The following is a 19,836-nucleotide window of genomic DNA, read 5'->3' on the forward strand; positions in this document are numbered from 1 at the left end:
GGAAGCTCCCTGCTGGATACCTGTGCAGAAGCTCCCATGAGACTTGGGGGAAGAGAGGGAGGACCTGGGCCTCAGGAGGCATTTCCTGGTACACACAGGACTGAGAGCCTGACGGCTGTGAACGTGGGCTGAGAGTCAGCCATAATTCTGTACAGAACAGCTGGAGGGACACAAGCAGGCATTGGCAGAAACTCCAAGTGGACAGGTTTGGTGAGGCAGAGTCCTGCCAGGAATCTGAGGAGTCTGGGTGCTGCACTGTGAGCCCGCCTGACTTTGGAGCAGCCCTACCCCCTCAGGCTCAGTGTCGTCACATCTTAGTCGAGGAAGTGTGGCTAGGAAACATCTCAGGTTCTGGCTGGTAGAGGCCACAGGGTTAGAAATGGAATCACCAAATACCTGTTGGGCTCAACAGAGCAGAGGGAGCACCTGCCTGCCATCTGTCCCACAGCTGGAGACAGGGATGTGGGGCCAGGTAGAGTGAGGGTGTGGGGGTGCTTTCCCCACAGAGGCAAGGCAGGGAAGACAGACACAATGAAGACCTGCAGCCCCTGAGATAGAGGATGCAGCTGCTGGGCCGTGTGCCAAGAGTAGATACGGGAAGGAAACTGCCCTTCACTGCTGGGAGCACTGAGTGCTGTACAGCCAGAGGGGCACAGGGCAGCCTGTGGTCACAGTGGCCTCTAAAATCTTGTAGGTGTCCTTGAGTTGGGAGATCAGCTGGTAACAAATACAAGCCCAGGTGCTGTCCCTAGGGAGCAGGTGGCCACTGGGAAACTAAAGATACCCTGGGAAGCGGCCTCACATTCACTTCCTTTTCTGGGCCCCTAATTTGTCACCCCGGAAATCATCAGCAATGATCTCCCAGGTTTTGAGTGCTACTTAAGGTCACATGACAAAGGGGGCTGTCTAAGAGGCCAGACTCCTTGGGGGCAATGAGATGTCAGATGCCAGGGACAGAGGGCATAGCCTCAGGCTCCTGCCCAGCTGAGTTCTCACCTGGACACAGGCCAAGCGATGCTGAAATGTGCCCTCAGGACAGTGGCACCCCTCCTCACAGCTCTCAGAGAAGCAGGCTACCTGTCCCGCGATGTGAGCACAAGTGAAGGGGCACCCCTCACCGGGCTGGCATGCACGGTATAGTTGGCTCACTTGGCAGCCTGTATCTGAGACAACACTGGAATCAGGGCCCTGCCTGTCCTCATTGCCTACCTCTGTGCCCACCTCTTCTATGGCCTGAAAGTCATAGTGTCTGACCCCTTGGCAGTGTCCCTTCCCCAAAGGTGCCCCATAATCTTTACTTGTTTATCACTAGCAAGAGAAGAGTATGGCAGGGCAGGATGCAGAAAGGGAGGCATCTGCAGGCATTTGGAGTCAGGGTCAAGGGACCTGATGGGACTCTAGACTCAGGGATTATTGGGGAGAGGCTGGCTGGGCTCACCTCTGCAGACCTGGATGTGACAAGCTCGACTCTGCCGAGCGAGTCCAGGACAGGGTGGTCTGGCACAGTGCCTAGAGCGTAGCTGCTCCCCTCCTCCACAGGAGACACTACATTTCTCCCAGGGCCCCCAGGAGCTCCACATCCCAGGACCAGGGCAGCTGGGCACCTCGTGGCACTGCAGGATGCCTGCTACACAGGTGCTGGGGACAAGGAAAGGGGTTCCAATCTCACAGCCTGGTCCATGTCCCCAGCTGCACAGCTCATCCCCAATCTGCTTACCAGTTGTCACAGGGCCCAGTTACCACCTCTCCAGGTTCCAGGCTCTCCCAGGAGCTGAGTGTGGACCCTGCTGACCGGCTCTGGTTCTCAGGAATCCCTGAAGGCCACAACATAAGGATGGAGACTAGACAGCAATGCAACCTTCACCTCTCCCCACATTCTACACCCCTGCACTTAGCACCCCACCCAACAGCACCGGGTCCTGGCGGAAGGAGATGGAAGCTGCAGGGTGTGGGAAATGCAGGGCTGGGCCTGAGCCCCCCCAGGTAGAGATGAAGAGCCAGGCAGAGTGGTCCTGCAGCTCAATAGGCTGCTGGGGAAAGGGTGAGGACAAGGAAGGTACTACTGACCCATGGCTCTAGGCTGGAAGTGACAGTGACAGTCAGCTGGGAGCACACAAAGGCCATCTTGGGAGAGCTGGCCTGGAGGACACCCGCAGCCAGACTGGCAGCCCTCTGAGCCTGGTAGGCATATGCTGCCAAGGGACAGGTCCTGGCAGGAGCGAGGACAGGGTTGTCCACAGGGTAAGAGATCCTGGCCCCCTCCACAGTCTAGGAAGAAAGTGAGCGTGTTAGTGTTAAGGAACTACCCCATGGGTAGGAGCCTCTTGTTATGCCCACATTAGTTGGGACCTGACACCTCACCCAGAACCATGGGCAAGGAGCTTGAGGCTGCCCTTTGAACAGTTCTATATGGAAATGTGGTAGTCAGCGCCAGCCTTTCTCTAGACCCACAAAGGATTCTCCCTTGCCTCACCCCCAAAGCCTTCACCTGTGCATAGGGTGGAACTGTCTCGACAAGGGCGACTCTGCTGGTGGCCCCCGGGACAAGGCCTGCCTCCGTCAGCGGTGGGAGGGTGGCTGCACACCCGGCTCCTAAGGGACTGCCCCAGGCATGCGTCACAGGAAGACCATGGCCCCCAAGGACTCCAAGCTCCATCCACTGCACCAAGGAGACAGAATCATCTGTTTTGGGAGACCCAGGAGGCCTTGGGTCATCAGGGTCAGAACATATATTTGGGGCTTCTGGACAGGGGCACGGGCCTCATGGGAGCATCACACCTGGGCACGCAGTGGGATTAGGGCAGGCTTCTCTTTGATGCTGCATCCCTGTCTCCCCTGCCTCCTCAGGACATGGGGCACCCCCATGCTGTGGAGCAGGACAGACGCAGGCCCTGGAGCGGGTCCTTGTTTGGCCCCTGCAGGGCTGGGAGCACGCTGTCCACTCTGACCATGGGCACCAGCCTCCAGGCACTGTGAAGGGTAAGGTAGGCATTGGATGTAGCTGAAGAAATCCTGAGACCACTCTCCTTATACCTCTACCCCTCCCCCAACCCTGTACACTAGCACATACCTTGGCAAGGCAGGTCTGTGCAGTGAAGCCTTCCCTCCATGCAGGTGCTGGGCGAGAGCAGAGTCAGGGGAAAAGATGACAGTTCAGAATGGCTTATGTCTGAAGACAAACTCATCTGCCTGTCTCCCTTCCTCTCCATATTTGCAATTTCATGGTGTAGTCTATGCCCTCCTTTCTTCTCCCATATGCTTCAGAAGCCTGCCTGTCCCATCAGCCAGCCTTCTGGAATAGCACAACTGGTGTGCTGTACTAGGGAATGACTGTAGGTACCCTGCAGGGAAGTGAGGGCAGACAGCAGGAACAAACACCCTATCTGTTGCTTGTCCAGCCCAACTTCTCTCCTCCCAGGAATAAATACTCAGCCCTCAGCAGACACATGGAGCTGGCTGCCTTAGTTTCTCCTCCGATTAGACAGGTGTCATGGGGCCTGCTCTGCATCTTCTCCGGGACTCCAGGGGTATGTAGTGTATCACTGTCTGAGCCCCCAGAGCTTGGATGCACAGACACCAGGCAGGTCACTCTTGTCAGCATGCTGCCTCCTGCCCCAGAAATACAGTGTGGTCTCTCACCAGTGGTTACAGCCATCAGGCCTTGTTAGCTGAGTGCCTGGATGGTGGCGCTTCCCAGTCAGCAGGTCCAAGCAGCTGCAGTGACTGGGCTGCACGCAGATGGTCCCATCAGCACTCAGTACCTTGCCCAGAGGACAGTAGCAGCCTGGCTGGCAGTGCCACACACAGTGCTGGGGAGGCACAGAACAAGCAGGGGTTTAGTCATCAGGACACAGGGCCTGAGGTAAAGAGTTAGAAAGAGTCCCAGAACAAGCTGGAAGGGTAGTGTATGGGTATGGTGGTTAATCTGGATTGCTAACTTGATGGGATTTAGAATCACCATGAAACAAAAAGCCATGCCCTAAATGTGAGTGGTGGTAGTGGGATCCTGGGCTTACTGGGCTGAGTAAGAGAAGATCACCCTCATCACTCTGCTTCCTGACTGTGGTGCAATATGACTTGCTGCCTTCCCTGAAGCAATGGGCTTCCCCTTCTAACCACGAGCCCAGAAAAAGTCCTTTCTTTCTCAAAAATGCTTTTGTTGGGGGTGTTTTGTCCCTGCAATAAGGAGCACAGTGAGACTAAAGGGAGAGAAAAGTGTGACCTTACAATTACTTTTTCTTTAAAGAACTGATGAAGGGCAGGAAGGGAACCAGCATGCCACTGAGAAGTGGAGGGTGGGAAGCAGGCCTACAGATTAACCCCTCAACTCCCAAGGAATGTATCTGGAAGGTGGGGCCCTGCAAATATGAAACCCCTATTCTTAGGAATCAGACTCAGTGTGGGGTTTGCACTGATGGTCTGGGAACTGAGGCATGCCCAGACATCCCTAGCACTCAGGGAGCAGCTGTCTCAGAAAGCTGGCCGGGAAGGGAGGCTGTGTGGTAAACAGCTGGGCACAGGCTTGTCTCTGATGACCTGCAGTGGCTGTGCCATTCTAGGTGAATTCTCTCCCAGTCCTTCTTTCTCCTCCCTCGCCTGTCTGGAGCCATCCCTGGCCTCCTTCTATATATGACTCTCCATACTCAGGCCTCAAAGCATCATCTTCATCTTCGGAGCTCTTATCATGTCTATCTTTAATTCATGTCTGGCTTCCTCCCCACAGAATGTGGGATCATGGATTCAGAGACCCTGTCTGTGCTTGGAACACACACACACACACACACACACACACACACACACACACACACACACACACACACGCTCTGTACACCAAAATGTTTATGGCACTTAAGATGATACAGTGGGATGGATGACTTCCCCCTCCCACATGCTTGTGCTGTGTTTGCAATAACATTTTAATTTAGAAACATTGGCTGAATGGATGCCAAGGGCTGCTGGATAAGGCTGGCTCCCTCACCAAGAGGGAGCAAGCCAGCACTGTTGTAAACTAAAATCCAGTGCCTCAGCCCTCCCCACCAGGCTTTTTATCCAGCACCAGGCAAGAGGCCATGGGCCCAAACTCACACCCATGCTTCCCACAAGAGGCCAAAGCCTCTGGTCAGAACCAAAGACCAGGTAGGTGTATCAAGGGGGCCCAGACTCACCACAAGGTCATCACAGGAGCGGGGACAGGGAGGGCCACAGTGGCTATACTCTGCCCCTTCAATGGTGCTGCAGTTGGTCACTGGAGGACAGGATGGGATGAGGTGAGTTGGAGCTGCTGACCTGCCTCCTAAGGCTGCTTCCCAGCTTCTTACTCTTTGCTCCTGGGCCCAGCCCATCCTTAGCAGATACCTGGGCATGGTTGAGACTGGCAGGCTTCCCCCTGGGCCTGAGGTCCTTCACAGAAATCCCCGAGGCCCTGGGGTGGAGGCTGGTCACAGGCTCGGGTCCGGCTCCGCAGACCTCCTCCACAGCTCCGACTGCAGCCAGACCAGGGTCCCCAAGGACCCCAGCTCCCTGCTTCTGCGTGAAAAGCAGAGGAAAGAGTGTGAAAGGGTTTGAGGATACTTGAGATAGCTGGTGCAAGGATGAGGTACCCCAGAGATGGCCCCACTCAGGGCTTCAGGGCAAGCATCAGCCTAAAGGGCCACTTACGGTCACATCCTGGCAGGAGGCATGGCTCTTCCTCAGCCTCAGAGCCTGGGCAGTGGGTTGTGGGGGCCACTGTGGGCAGGAGAGCCTGGCTGAAGGGTTCCATCCTCGGGGGTGTGGCACAGAAGCGGTGCCGGTGGCGCTGGGCAGGGCTGCAGGAGGCTGAACACATACTCCATGGGGTCCAGGGTGACCATGCAGGCTGGCCTTGGGGTGTATAGAGGAGACAGAGAATGTGAGAAAAGAATGACTCAATGCTGGAAGGCCCCAGAACATCTTCTGCCTCAGCTCTTTTGGGGCCTGTCTCCTACCCCAGTGCAGGCCATGGCTGCCGGGAGGGGACACAAGGGCATGTGAAGAGTGAGAAGCCTTCCTCACCTTCCTCACAAGGCCAGGAGCTGCAGTTGGTAATGAGCCCAGAGACACAGGAGCTGGAGGGAAAAACAGAGGCTTGGGTGCTCCCCAGGACTACATGGTACCCACAGAGCCTTTGCTCAAACTCTGGTTCCCCAGGACCTGCAAACGTGACCTTATTTGAAGATAGGATCCTTCCAGAGGTAACCAAGTTAGTAAGGTTGTTGGGGAGCCAGGCGGGTCAGGGTGGGGGCATAGCCAACCTAGCGTGACTTGTGTTCTTGTAAGAAAGGGGTATTTGGATACTGACACACTCAGGGGGAAGATGAGAGAAAGAGGGAGAAGACAGCCATCTGTAAGTTAGAATATGACAAATTGGTACCAAAAAGGAAAGTTGGGACAAATGCTCCCTCAGCGCCTCAGAAACACCAGATATGCCAACACCTTGATCTAGGACATGTGTGGCCATCAATGGCTGTTTTTTCAAGGCCCCTACCTCCAGAACATGTGTATGTTTTGTGTGCATGTGGATGCATGTGTGTGTGTGTGCATGCATTTGTGTGAGGTGTATATGTGTATGTGTGAGTATAGATATAATATACCTTGTTACAACTATCATAAAAATTAACACAGGTTGGGAGAAAGAAGACAGGTAATTTTTTATTTTCATTACTGGAGATTTAATTCAGGGTCTTGCCAGGCAAACCCTCTACCACTAAGTATGTTCCCAGCCCCTGAAAGAAAACAGACAAGGACGGGTGGCTGGAGGGGTGCAGGCAGGTTTAGATAGCAGGGCTGGCTGGCTGTGGCTGGGGTGGGGGGTGGGCATCTCTTTGGCTAACTGGAGCCAATATCTCCTGGTGCTGAGGAAAGATACTGTACAATTGGTTCCTTGGGGACCACAGGGCCACTGCAAAACAGGGGGTAAGAGGGGCTTACCAGTTCTCACAAGGATGAACCACTGCACTGCCCGGGGGATGAAGGCGCCCCCTGTGGGTGCAGGGGCAGTCCTTGGCAGGCACACACACATTGTTCTGGAATAGAAAACCCGTTGTCATCCTGCTCCAGCCTGCTCCAGTTAAAGCCAGCACTCAATTTCCTAGTCCATCTTAAAGGCCACCCTGAAGACTTCCACAGGGCTTTACCCAGGGCCCTCTCTCATTGGACAAGAGCAGTCATATGGGAACATGAACACTCTCCTTCAGGGAGAAAAAGACCTACTGAATTGTTAATTGAATTGTTAAATGAATCGACTGTGTGATATATGTATCATATTATATATATATATATAATATATCACATATATCATATATATCACATATATATCATATATATATATATATTTCATGTGAATATTGTGATTTATAAAGCAGTGTAACACCCTCCAGCCCCACTCCCACAACCATTTTCATTAAGGAATGTAGCTATGTCTCTAGCCAGAACCAGTAGCAACCTAAGTATCTCTTACTTTATCCATTCTGCTCACCTGATTACCGAGTCTAAGACTGAGCACACAGTAGGTGCTCAGCACATAGTGGTGGTGGACAGATAAGAGGACATGCATTTGAAGGAGTCAGATGTATAAAACCCCTTTGATCCACCACCACTTTCATAAGCAAGAAGGTGTCTTCAACTCAGCAGTCTTTGTCTCCAGCCCCAAACCTTTGGCTCTGCCCTTGTCCAGGCCCTTGGCTATCTCTTTCCTGCCAAACCAAAAGCGGCCAGGCAGTCCCAACTGTGGCCAGGCAGCGGGCTTACTTACTAGCAGGAGCATTCCAGAAAGGCAGTAGCAGCCAGGTTGGCAAGTCTGATTGGTTTCTCTGTGAGTGCTGAGATGGGCACAGGAGGCCGGGCCCTGGGCACAGTCTAACCATTGCTGGCCCTTAGGACACACACCTGGCACTGGTCCTGTAGACACATGTGACAAAAGGGAAGCACAGTGCCTACCCACCCAGCTTTTCCTTAACAGGGGAGAGCATCAGTTCTAGGTATTTCCCAGGTTGCCATGGGAGGCTGTTTTAAGGGACAGGGCTACAGGGGCGGGGTGTTACAAGTGTCCTGGCTTAGTGGGAACGAGAACTAGAGTGTCCCCAAGGCATTCCTCACCTGCACAGGGCTGCAGGCTGCAGGTAGAGAACTCAATGGGGCTGTGGGGGCCACCGCCTTGAGTGCGATTTCTGTAGCCACCACCACAGGGCACCGAGCACAGACTCCAGGAACTCCACTCTGCACCAGGGCCTATGGGTAACAACCAGGTCACTAAAGATCTCACCTTCCATACCCAGAACACCCCTTCCCCCTACCTGGATATCCAAAGACATCCCTTCCTTCTCATGCAGTCTCTCTTCACCTACAGAGTCATCTCCACCTTAGGACACACGGAAGGAAGGACTTCACAGAGGAAGTGGGCTGGCCTCCAAGGAGGGTCTCTCTTGGGAAGAGGACTAGTAAGGCCTCTGCGGACCATCTCTTAGTGGCATTCCTTAGGGAATTCCCTTATATCTCTCATGGGGTCCTGAGGGATATCTTGGTGTCTCTCTGGAAGGTTCTTTTATCAGGTCTCTGGCCCTAGGTCCCCACGCTTACCTTGGCACGGTCTCAAGCTGCAGAATTCAGCATCTACGTTGGGACCTTCGCACTCAGCACCCCCAAAGGCAGCTGGCGGTGCGGTGCCTGCTCTGAAGCGCCGTCGAATGCCCACATTACAGCTCTGGCTGCAAAGACTCCATGGAGTCCAGGGGCTCCAGCCACAGGCAACTGTGGGGGAAGGGGAACAGATGTCTGAAACCAGGCCAAGTTGTCCTGGACCCTGACTTTCTTGGGACACCACCAACACTCCCAGGAGGCTATCTCCAAAGTTAAAGGTCTCGCATTGTCTCTGAGCACCGACCATCGCATGGAAGGAGTACCTGGACAGAGCTCTGCGGTGCACACCATTTCGCCAGAGACACAGGTGCTGCCAAGAGAGGGTCTAGTGAGCCCCATTCCAGCCCCAGCCCTTGCCCTTGAAGCACGGGGTACCTACTTCAAAGGACAGGAAGTCAGGCCACCAAATACACGACATGATGTGTAGGGTGTGACTCTCAGCCCTCCCCTCCCTCACTGCACTCCACGATTCTCGGGATAAGGTGCTGTGCCTTTGTCACACAGCTTCATCGAGAGATACCTTTTATACCTTTCATTTCATGTGCACTTATTAAACAACAACTGTACATGACTTTAAGTGACAGGGCTAGGATTTAGAAAGAGCTAGAATTCTAGAAGAAGTGGGTATTTTCCCTGCCCTTCCAGTTTTCAATACATGTTCGTTGGTCAAAGACCAGAGATTCTAGAAAAATATTCTAGCAGAGGAATCATGAGAAAAGGGGAGGAACATTAAAGAAGGGAACTGGGGGAGGCATCAGGAGATTAAAAAGGAAGAGAATAATGAAGAATGAAGAAATCTGAGGACAGGGAAATGGGGTCATGGATCAGGTGTGTGTTAGAGTGCCCTCTGCTGGCAAAACCTGGTGTCAGCTTGGCGAACGGGCTGCTCTGAAGAGCAGCACCCAAGGGGTCCCGTGTAGAGAATTACATTCAGAAAGGAGAAAGCCCCTTGTGGAGCCCCCTAGTTGAGGAGCTAGACAACTGATGGGAGCTAGGGGGAGAAAAGTCCATTTTCTTTAAGGACATTGCCCCTGATGTTTGGACCGTCCTCCAGTGGATGTCTAGACGACGCCAACATCAAGCTGGAAGGGGTTGGGGTTGATCTAGAAGAAGTTACAGAAAGGCGTGAGGATGAATAGGTTCAAAATATATTATATGCATGTGTGACTTTGTCGAGGAATGAAAAAATATTTTTAAAAACAAGCCTCTCTCCAGCCTGTAGTTCCACTCTGCATAGCACCCCACCTCTCTGAAACCCAATCTTGCCACAGTCAGATGGGGTGAATATTCCTTGTAGACACCTGTGTTGTCGTCAGGCAGTGACTCATTCACTGCAGCTGTCTCAGGAGCCATGCCCGGCGTGTGTGCACCCTCTGCCTACCCCCCCTGCCCCCACGAGTGAACATGTGCGTGAGCCCATCCCTGCCCGCCTCTGGGGCACAGCCCCCCACTTGCCCCCACCCCACCGTCCACTGGCAGCCTAACCAGTTGTTGCAGTCCAGACGAGCTACTGCTCCTGCTGCATAGAGCCGCCCGTGCAGCTGGCAGGGACACTGGCTGCGGGGCAGGCAGCTAGCATTGTGCAGGAAGAGGCCAGGGGGGCAGTTGCAGCTAGGGGCACAGGAGCCAGTGCACTCCACTCCAGAGTCCTGTGCCAGGCACAGCTGAGGGCACGGACCCCCCTCCTCGTGACACTGCTCTGCTGAGCGGAACACCATGTTCCCTGGGCACTGGTCTAGATGGGAAGACAGAGAGGGCTGAGTCGGGAAGGAGAGAAGGGATGATGACAAGGGGGAAAGCTTGGATGCAGCCGTTAAGGCCGAAGCTCCTCCCCTCTAACCCTCTCCATAGCTGGGCTCCACTGGATCTGAACACTCTTGAGAACAGGAGGACACCAGTGTTTGGGTCAGGAGAAATGCCCAACAGATCAAGGAGTAAGGAAACAGACTCCTCTGGGCTGATGCTGCTCCCCCTGATTTTGCCTGTGAGTGGCTTGGCCTCCAAGGTCACATGTCCTTGTCAGGGACAAGTGAACTGCCTCTCACAGTATTTGGTTCCCAGAAAGTGGAGGAGAGGACTTGGAGAGACACTGGAAACACCGAAGGCTCCCTAGCTCTAGGTGTGGCCTGTTCTGAAGCAGGGGTCAGCTAAGCGAGAAGAGAAGGCTGGAAAGGTAAAAACCCAGGGTGGCCGAGGCCAGCTGGAGAGTGTGGAGGGGTCCGGCACCTGTGCAGGGATGCATGTTGCAGTCTCTGGTCTGAGTGTGGGGCCCTGGACACACAGGGTTCCCAGGAGCCACGCTAGAGCAGCTGCGCCCACGACTCTGGATGCCACCATTACAGGAGGCTGAGCAGGTGGACCAGGAGGCCCATAAACCCCAGGCACTTGGCACTGTCAGGAAGAACAGAGGCCATGGTCATGGTGACAAGACGGGCAGGGTGGGGGAGGGAGGGGCTCAGGATGAATCCAAATAATGTCAGTAATGTGCTGTTTTTTTAGGGAGACTTTGGGCGGGGTGGGGGGAGTGGTTTAAGGGCATCCACCAGGTTTGCTCTTTCCCCTTTTCCTGGGGGCGGGACCTGGTTGAGGGGTCAATCTCTTTTGTTCATTTTCCCACTCGGGTTCCCATCCACACCAGGAAGGTAGGGCTATACCTGGGCACACAGGGGGGCTGCAGGGCTCCTCCTGGGTGGCCTCTCCAGGGCAGAATGTGTCTCTGGAACTGGGGCACAGCCGAGAACGCTGCCGCCAGCCAGGGTCCCCCTCAGGGACAAGACAGCTCTGGGAGCAGGAGGACCAGGGAGTCCATGTTGTCCAACCTGGTATCTCTGGAAGGAAAGACAGTTCAGGCCTATTGTGTGGAGGCTCTGGCCAGTCTGGGGGGCAGGGCAGGTCTGAAAAACCAAGAGGCCATGAAAGGTAAGGAGTGCTCCTCAGACTCACTCTGTTAGGACCCTACCCTGCAGCTCTATTTGTCACCTTTACCTAAGGCAGAACGTTCCATGAAACAGGCCAAGCTCATAAAAATGCTTCTGCATGGTTCAGCCAACAGCCCACAATACATTCCCTATCCTCAGTCCCAACTCTTCTAGATTTTTCCATATGGAAGCCTCAGTTTCCTGTGACCTGTGAATACCTGCCTGAGATCACCATTCACTGTCCACTGACCCCAGGACCCACTCCTCAGCTTCCTCCTCTCATTGTCTGCCACCCATCACTCATTCTGCCTCACATAGCAACCACGATTGGCTTGCACTGCAGTGACCTCCCTGGACACCGCATAGCCTGAGGCAAAGGTACAAACAGGAGCATTATCTTGCTTCTAAGTGTTTCACACAGTCAGCCCAGAAGCCTCATTTTTTCTGCCTCTGCAGACATCTGCCCCACCCAAGCCAGCCTGCCCAGTACCCAGGATGTGTGCATGAGAGCCTGTCTCACCAAAAGCCCACTAATCTAAACTGGTTCCAGGACCATAACTTTCTGGCTATCCCTCACCTTCCACGGTGCCCACTGAAGTTTCTGTTGCCATTGGGGTCCAGGCAGGAAAAGGGACAAGGGGACACCAGCCTCATCTGACACAGCTTCATTCACTACCCATCCAAGGTACCAGCCAGGACAGGGAATTGGGAAGACGGTGGCAGTCTCCTGTCATACAGTACCTGCCCCACAGTCTGTGTAGCAGGCCTGCAGTTCCTGCCTGTCGCCCTCACATGGAGTGCCTCCAAAGGCCGCAGGAGGGTTGGAGGGAGACCTGAGGAGAGACTTGCCTAGGCACCTGCCTTCCTCTTTCACCACCATCACTCCCGCCTTCCGTTTCCTTCTACCATCTGCCCACGGCCCTCCCCACCAGGGTGACCATCTCCACACCTGAACCTGGCCCTCACTCCAGAGCCACAGGAGTGATCACAAGGTGTCCAGGGGGACCAGGCAGACCAGCCACAGGACTGGGAGCAGCCTCCTGACTTACACAGCAGTGTCCCCTTCTCACACATGCTGTAGGGGACAACAGGAGTAGAGCATTCACCAGCCCCAGGACGCTGTGGCCAGAATCCTCCCTCCATTCAATACTGCCCTTCATCTAGAGTCCTGCCCCCACCACAACCCAGCACCTTCTGTCACCCCAGTACTCTCCCCCGGACTAGCACCACGCCTCAGCCCAGCATGTTCACCATTCACTGCAGTTGTCCAGCAGGAAGGCCAGCCCGGGCTGTCTCAGGTCTTGGCCCACCAGGCAGGGACATTCAGAGAGGGGCATGCAGCGAGAGTCCTGGAGGAAAAGCCCAGGAGGGCAGCGGCACCCTGGATGCAAGGAGAGGAGGTCACCTAGGGACAGTGCTGGGCTCAGGTGGGCAACTCTTACTTGTACATTCTGGCTGTGCCTCACCTTCCATACACTGCCCGTTGCAGCTTCTGTTGGCTTCAGGGTCCAGGCAGGAGGGTGGACATGGTGGGACTAGCCCCTTCTGGCACAGCTCAGAATTCACGTGTACAAGGCCTGGCTCACAGTCTCGGGAGAGAACAGCACAAGTAAGTAGGGCGGGTACCAGAAGGCCCAGAGACAAACCCTGGGGCTCCACCGTTGGAGGTTCCTCCAAGCCAGCTTCCCTTTACCTGTGTCACCTGGGCAAAGCTGCAAGCTGCAGGGCGCCCTCTCATGGGAAGGCCCAGGACATGGAGCACCACCATTCTTGGGTGGGGGGTCCACACAGCTCCTCTGGCGACTCTGGTGGCCGCCTCCACAGGAGACACTGCAGGGCTCCCAGGGCCCCCACTCTGCCCATGCCCCAGCCACTGTAGAGAAAGAAGGGCGTCCACCAGAAAGACTCCAAGGAGACAGGCTGGGTAGAGGGGGGAAGGCCAAGGCAGGGAGCCTCTCCCAGTCACTCGGGAGCCAGTGGCCTGGCAGGCCGGGACAGCTTCCTAGTGGGTCTACAACTCCCTTTAGTCTGGAAAACTGCCCATAGGTGAGAGAACCAGGGGAAAGCCACCCAGTGACTTCAAGGACAGAGTTCCAGCCCTTGGCGAGGTTACAATGGCAGAACCCTGAAGTGGGGGCACATTTTGTAGTAGTGAGACAAAGAAGCTACCAAACCCAGGGATGGGAACCTGACATAGGAGCTGTGGCGAGCCCGGGGTATGTGTGTGTGTGTGTGTGTGTGTGTGTGTGTGTGTGTGTGTGTGTGTGTGTTTAGGGGTACCCTCTTAGCAGCACACAGAGCAGAGCAGTCTGGGGAGCCACTGTGTTGTAGTCAGTGAACAAAGTGTCTACAAGGCCTTCAGATATGGAGCTAGGGACCTTTAAGTGGTATAGCCAGCTATCACTTAAAATACCCTCTTCTGTTGTCTCCCTTCATCCTCACATAAGGAAAAATGGGTGGAAGGAGGGAGTAATGACTGTTACCAGCTTACAGCATGAGAACCCAAGCTACGAAGGCAGGCAAGGAAGGGTAAGGTCAAGAGAGTGAGTATCCTGATATCTCTTTGAAGGCTGTGATTACATGGATATCATTGTGCTAGAGTCCCCAGATGCCTAGCTAGACATGGGTTTCCAAGCAGAGCAGGGCATTTGGTGAGGGTCTCTAATGTGAACCAACCCAGGTCTCCCACAGCAAATGGTCAATCTCTATTTCTTTCTGAGGTGCTAGTCTACCTGGGCAGGCTTGCATGAAGCAGGGCTGGCTACGGAGCTGGTCCAAAAGACAGCTGCCTCCAGGCAGGGGAGGTCTCAGCAGCTCCCGGCGCTGGAAGATAAGGCCCAGGCCACAGCTGTGGCTGCAGTCACTCCAGACAGACCAAGGTGCCAACACGCAGTCCACTGCAGGGGACAGTGCACCAGAGCTTAGAAGAGGGCTCATTCAGGAACAGGACCCTTAGGACTGTATCTCAGGCTAGCACATACCACAGTTGTCTTCATCAGAGCCATCCTGGCAGTTTAGCTGAAGGTCACAGCGCTGCTCACGAGGTAGACACTCCCCACTGCCACAGCTCAGCTGATTTGGGGAGCAGAGGGTCATTGAGGCTGGCAACTCAGGGAGGGCAGTGGTAGGTATGGTGAAAGGACCAGGAGTTGCTGCCAATTCATTATTTGAGAAGAAAGAAAGGAGCCTCATCAATGATTTCTGGCTGGATGAGAAAATGAGTTTCTTGAACTTCAGGCCAAGATCAGGACAGTTTGCTGAGCAGAAGCTGGAGCCTTTCCACCCTCCCAGTGCTTCTGGCAGCCTCCACCCAGGATGAGACCTATACAAGCCAACCCAGTGACTCCCCAGCCTGGTCTGTGTGCTGCGGAGAGGGTAGCCCTACACACACACACACACACACACACACACACACACACACACACACACACACAGACACACACACACACACACACACACCGGGCTCCCCACAGCTCCTACATCGGGTTCCCATCCCTGGGTTTGTCTCACTTGCTTCCTTGTCTCACTGCTTCCAGATGTGGCCCATTTCAGGGCTCTGCCATTGTTCCACACAGCTCTTGTAGTTTCTCTACTTGTGAGTATCCAGAGAGAAGTCAGTGCATGCAGAGTAGCCTTTCCCCTTGGTTACCCTCTTTCTGAATGGGTTCTCCCTGGGGTCCCAGTTTCTGTAACTGGTTAACACTTGCTCTTCTGATTGGCAGATTAAACTTTGATCAAAATGATCTACCTTGGATGGATGGATGGATGGATGGATGGATGGATGGGCGGATGGATGGATGGACATATGGGTGGAGACTATATGGACAGATGGATGGGTACATAGATGGATTGAGAGATGAGTGTGTGAATGGGATAGGTAAATAGATGGGTAGGCAATTGGAAGGATAAACAAATGGATAGATAGATGATAGATAGATAGATATAATATATAGTGAATGGATATGAGGGTAGATAGACGAGTCAATAGACTATTAAATATACACATGGAAAGAGGGATGGACAGATTGAATAAGTGATCAGATGCATGGGTGTGTGAATGGACAGATGGATGGAAAGGTCGGTGATTGTATGGATGGGTAGATTTAAGGGTAGGTGGGTGGGGACTAAGTGATGCCTCAGTGGTTAAGAGCACTAGTTGCTCTTCCAGAGGACCCAGGTTTGATTCCCAGCACCCGCATGGTGGTTCACAACCATCTCTAATTCCAATTCCAAGAGATCCAATGTCCTTATCTGGTCCCTGTGAGCACACATGTGTGGCATACATTCATGTGTACACACATAAATAAAAACAATAAAAACAAATATTTTTAAAAAGAGAGGGTAGATGATGGATACATGAGGTAGATGGATAAATGGATATGTGGATGGGTGGGTGGATCAATAGATAAATGGGAAGATAGATTGGTGGACAGGTGAGTCGCCACAACAGCCATATGGGTTTAATAAAACAGGCTGTGACCCAGTGTCCATCCCATTCTCTTCATCACCTTCAAAGACACTGGGGCTTCCGGTTGCTTTTGTAATTTCTCTCTATTCCCTGCTGTTCCAATCCCTCCCATATCTCTACCACATGAGCTCCCCAGACCTGAGACCCTCTTGCCATCTCCACTGCATGATGCGAGTCCTCCAGCTCACCCCAGTGCTTCTCATGGGAGCCACCAAGACAGTCCTTCCTGCCTGCATCACACGCTGCTTCTGTGCACACAGCACAGGGCAGCTGCCCAGGGCTGCACCACACAGGTGGGAAGTGCCAGGGGGTGACACTTTGGCCTGCAGGCAGGACACCACCACAGCCAGCTGACTTGGGAACCAGTCACCCTTACCCTTCTTCCTTGGTCACCTAGCTTCCCTCCACTTAGCATCACAGATACCCTACTTTCTGCCTTTCTCGAGGTAATGAAAAAGGAGTGAGGAAGTTGGGTGAGGAAGCTCGGGTCTCAGGCACACTCTACTAAAAGTGACGTGAAACCATGTGAAACCATGTGGCCTTGATCCAAGTGGTGAACCTCCTGTGGCTTCTACTCCTCACAGAGAAGCTGAGCTCACACAGGCCTTTCAGGCAGAAGAGTCTTACCAGCAGGAGTTACTGGAGTGACTGAATGTGGGGGAAGTGCCGTCACAGCTGCCATTCCTGGGTTCAGGCTCTTGGCACCAGGAGGGAATGTAGAGATGGTGGTCACCATCTGCATGGATTTCCCTGAAACAGGCAGAGGAGTCTCGGAAGCATGAATGGGACCTGCTGCCTTCCCAGGGAGGGAGGAGGGAGTGAGATGACACTGGCTCAGCTCACTGGCCTGTGAGAGGTGGTGAGACAGACCCTGAAGAGGGCATCCCTGGCTCCCATGTGGTACAGGGTAACCATAGCTATTACAGACAACAACCCACCTTGGGGGGACCCTCAGATCAAAATAAAAGTAGGTCTCTACCACCCAAGGAGCATGAGAAGAGGGTTAAGGGAAAGTAGAAAAAATCTGGTTTGATGTAATACTATATTCTAGTTGCAAGAAGACACAGCAACTTCCTAATACAAGTTCATTGTAAAACATGTTTAGAGGAGAGAACTGGAATCATTTAAACACAACAGCAGAAGGAGCAAGCATGACTGAGACTCAGGATGAGGACATTGCTAGTGTGAAGAAACACTAGTTTTTGAGCTTCCTACAGTTGTAGTGAAAAGGAGAGTCAGACACTCATTTTTCTGCCAAAATATTCATCTTCAAAGCAGCCTTTTTTGGAAGCAGACTTAGAATAAGTCTAGGATTCATCCCATGAGCCCACATGTTGCAGATGTGATTTTTTTTTTTTTTTACAAAAGACAAAGACATGGTTCAGTCAGACTGCTGGACAGCTTCTACTGGAGTTCATGGGGAAGAGCCTCCTACACTCATAGGTAAGGAAACTGAGGCACCGGGTTGGCATGATGTGTCTAGTATCTCCCAGGTTAGAGTCAGTGTAAGTCTGCTGCTCCAGTGGTCCACACCCATCCTACCCTACACTAGGGACCACGGTTCCGGGGGATCAGTAGCCATAGGGAAGCTGGCACATGCCTGGCAGGGGGTGCCTTGTCCCGCTTAGGAGTACCCTAAGTCTGGAACCCTGCCCACTCTCATGTCTAGTTAGGGCACTTGCTGCCAACAAAACTTTAGAAAAATACCTAGCATCATAGCTAGGTGAGCAGAGAAACGAATATGGGGCCAGGTGGTTTCTCAACTCCTTCAAGGAGACTGGCCCAGGATCTAGGGGCTGTAGCCACCTTGCAGGACAACTGCATGGCTCTAGGAACAGTCATTGCCCCCTCAGAACTCACATCTTCGGTCTAATGGGCTGAGAGGGTGGGACCTGGCCATGCACCTGGTGACCTGTATCTCTTGACTCCACAGCTCTCTTGGGGTAGTCAGAGGACAGGGGGGTTTCAGCCTCTGGGATGCCACTGCTCTTTGCTCTAGAAGGGCAGGTGATGACAAGGGCAAGGTTTTGGGAGGGTCCTGGAGTCTGTGTACACACCTGCAGTAGGCATAGATGGTTCCTGCTTGGGCTGCTGGTGTTCCATGTCTGCCACACCCTGCGGTGAGAGAGAGCTCAGCAACCCTGCTCAGGCCTCCAGGGAAACTCCACATGGCCCATCCTTTCCCAGAAAATCACAGATGCCCCTTCCCATCTCTGTATGCTTGCAGAAGCCCAAAGCTGAGGACAGAGGGGACTCTCCTGAAAGGTAAATAGGCTGGGTACCCCAAGGTACTGGCCCACAAAACTCATGACCAAGCTAACCCACCCTGCAAGGTGGATGAGTTGGGCATATTCAGGCACTGTCTCGTTGGCCTACCTGTGCAATCACTTCAGCTCTTTCCCCCAAAGTCCTAGACCTTCCTAATTCCCTGAGCAGGTCACTCGTCAAAAGGAAGTGTCCTGCCCCTCTTTGTGTCACAGAAATCCCCATCCTTCAAGCTTTGTCCCAGACTGCTTTGGGGACCCCAGGCATAGATTCCAAAAGCAGATGCCCTGATGCCTCCTCACCTGTGACACAGAGCTCTTGCCACCCAGACTGCATGGCATTAGTGCCCTGCCCTGCCCTGCACATCTCTGCACCACTCTGTCCCTCTAGCACTCAGCATCACACCTGGCGCCAAGCTGGACCTCACATAGCTGGGAACTGAAGGCCTGGCAGAATAGCACCAGGAAATACAGGCTGGGGGAAGCCACTGAATGTAGGGAGAGGGAGGACAACGCAGGTGCAGACGGTACATTGGTGAGTACATTGGTGAGGCATTGAGGCACAGATCCTCACTCACCTCCCTGGGCTGGGATGGAAATGTTCCAGGCTGAGTGGAGGTGGAGGAGAGGGCTGGAGTCCTGGTTGTGGAATGGACTCTGGGAAGAAAACCACCAGGTGGGTTCCAGGGACTCTCCCAGCCCTGGGACCCAACCATCACGAAGGGATCAGGTTAGGGCATTCAAGAAGGACACTGCCCACTAAGGATGGACAAAGGTGAGCTCGGACAGTGATCTCAGTGTGATCATGCCATGATCACTGGAGAGCAGGTAAAGCCCCCCATTTCCCACCCACAGGATCAGGTAGAAACTGAGTCTCCCATCTGTCATGCTGGGCGTGGTGCGCTTGGCTCAGGCACCATCCTTTGAGAGTCACTAAACTCCAGACATCAGGAGAATGTATAGAACCCAAAACTCTCATGGGGGTAAGGTCTCTGGAGCACCCAGATGTGACTCCTCAGCATGCAGTTCAGGACTCCTCCCATGGTGTACCCTTTCCCATGCAGGCTTCATCCAAGGCAGCCATACCTGCTGGTGGTGCCGGCACGAAGGGGCCTGCAGGCCTCATCATCAGAGCCATCCCTGCAGTCCACAGCGCCATCACATGGCCCTCCCTTTGGGACACATTCACCACTGGCACAGTGGTGCCTGTTCTCTGGACACGCGGGTGTCCGTGGGGACACTGTGGAGGACATGTTATTAAAGACATCTGACATCTCACTGCCCACTCTTGTCCCTCCAGCTCCCAAACTGGCCCGTACCTGGCTTACAGCCCAGCAGCTCCACCCATAGGAAGATATTGTGCTGGATGTTGTCGCTGTGACGGCCGCTGTGTGGCCACACTCTGACATACCTCGCCTGCACCATCTGGTTGAATGTCCATACCTCAGGGGCCATATGGCTTGGGCTCCCGGGGAAAAGCTGTGGAGATACTGCCTGTTGCCCAAGTCCCAGCTCTTGCTCAAGCTGCCAC

General features: G+C 53.8%; 1 protein-coding gene across 1 annotated transcript in view; it reads right to left on the reverse strand.

The window, feature by feature from the left end:
• Sspop overlaps positions 1–19,836 on the reverse strand; it is a 52,706-nt gene that overhangs the window by 13,467 nt on the left and 19,403 nt on the right. Inside the window, exons 42-75 of the mRNA XM_035449064.1 lie at positions 19,634–19,784; positions 19,392–19,545; positions 18,884–18,962; positions 18,097–18,156; positions 16,669–16,837; positions 16,230–16,364; positions 14,555–14,725; positions 14,306–14,470; positions 13,267–13,446; positions 13,040–13,162; positions 12,825–12,954; positions 12,523–12,648; positions 12,315–12,406; positions 11,310–11,483; positions 10,882–11,046; positions 10,141–10,390; positions 8,919–8,965; positions 8,596–8,766; positions 8,116–8,247; positions 7,772–7,917; positions 6,949–7,043; positions 6,034–6,086; positions 5,659–5,862; positions 5,356–5,526; positions 5,166–5,245; positions 3,640–3,809; positions 3,071–3,117; positions 2,779–2,970; positions 2,489–2,659; positions 2,068–2,268; positions 1,718–1,814; positions 1,439–1,638; positions 997–1,157; positions 21–160 (exon numbers count right to left, since the gene is read on the reverse strand). Coding sequence (XP_035304955.1) covers positions 21–160; positions 997–1,157; positions 1,439–1,638; positions 1,718–1,814; positions 2,068–2,268; positions 2,489–2,659; positions 2,779–2,970; positions 3,071–3,117; positions 3,640–3,809; positions 5,166–5,245; positions 5,356–5,526; positions 5,659–5,862; positions 6,034–6,086; positions 6,949–7,043; positions 7,772–7,917; positions 8,116–8,247; positions 8,596–8,766; positions 8,919–8,965; positions 10,141–10,390; positions 10,882–11,046; positions 11,310–11,483; positions 12,315–12,406; positions 12,523–12,648; positions 12,825–12,954; positions 13,040–13,162; positions 13,267–13,446; positions 14,306–14,470; positions 14,555–14,725; positions 16,230–16,364; positions 16,669–16,837; positions 18,097–18,156; positions 18,884–18,962; positions 19,392–19,545; positions 19,634–19,784 — 4,802 coding nt within the window. The remainder of the gene's footprint in view (positions 1–20; positions 161–996; positions 1,158–1,438; positions 1,639–1,717; positions 1,815–2,067; positions 2,269–2,488; positions 2,660–2,778; positions 2,971–3,070; positions 3,118–3,639; positions 3,810–5,165; positions 5,246–5,355; positions 5,527–5,658; positions 5,863–6,033; positions 6,087–6,948; positions 7,044–7,771; positions 7,918–8,115; positions 8,248–8,595; positions 8,767–8,918; positions 8,966–10,140; positions 10,391–10,881; positions 11,047–11,309; positions 11,484–12,314; positions 12,407–12,522; positions 12,649–12,824; positions 12,955–13,039; positions 13,163–13,266; positions 13,447–14,305; positions 14,471–14,554; positions 14,726–16,229; positions 16,365–16,668; positions 16,838–18,096; positions 18,157–18,883; positions 18,963–19,391; positions 19,546–19,633; positions 19,785–19,836) is intronic.

Source organism: Cricetulus griseus, chromosome 8 (assembly GCF_003668045.3).
Source record: "Cricetulus griseus strain 17A/GY chromosome 8, alternate assembly CriGri-PICRH-1.0, whole genome shotgun sequence".
Classification (NCBI taxonomy): Eukaryota; Metazoa; Chordata; class Mammalia; order Rodentia; family Cricetidae; genus Cricetulus; species Cricetulus griseus.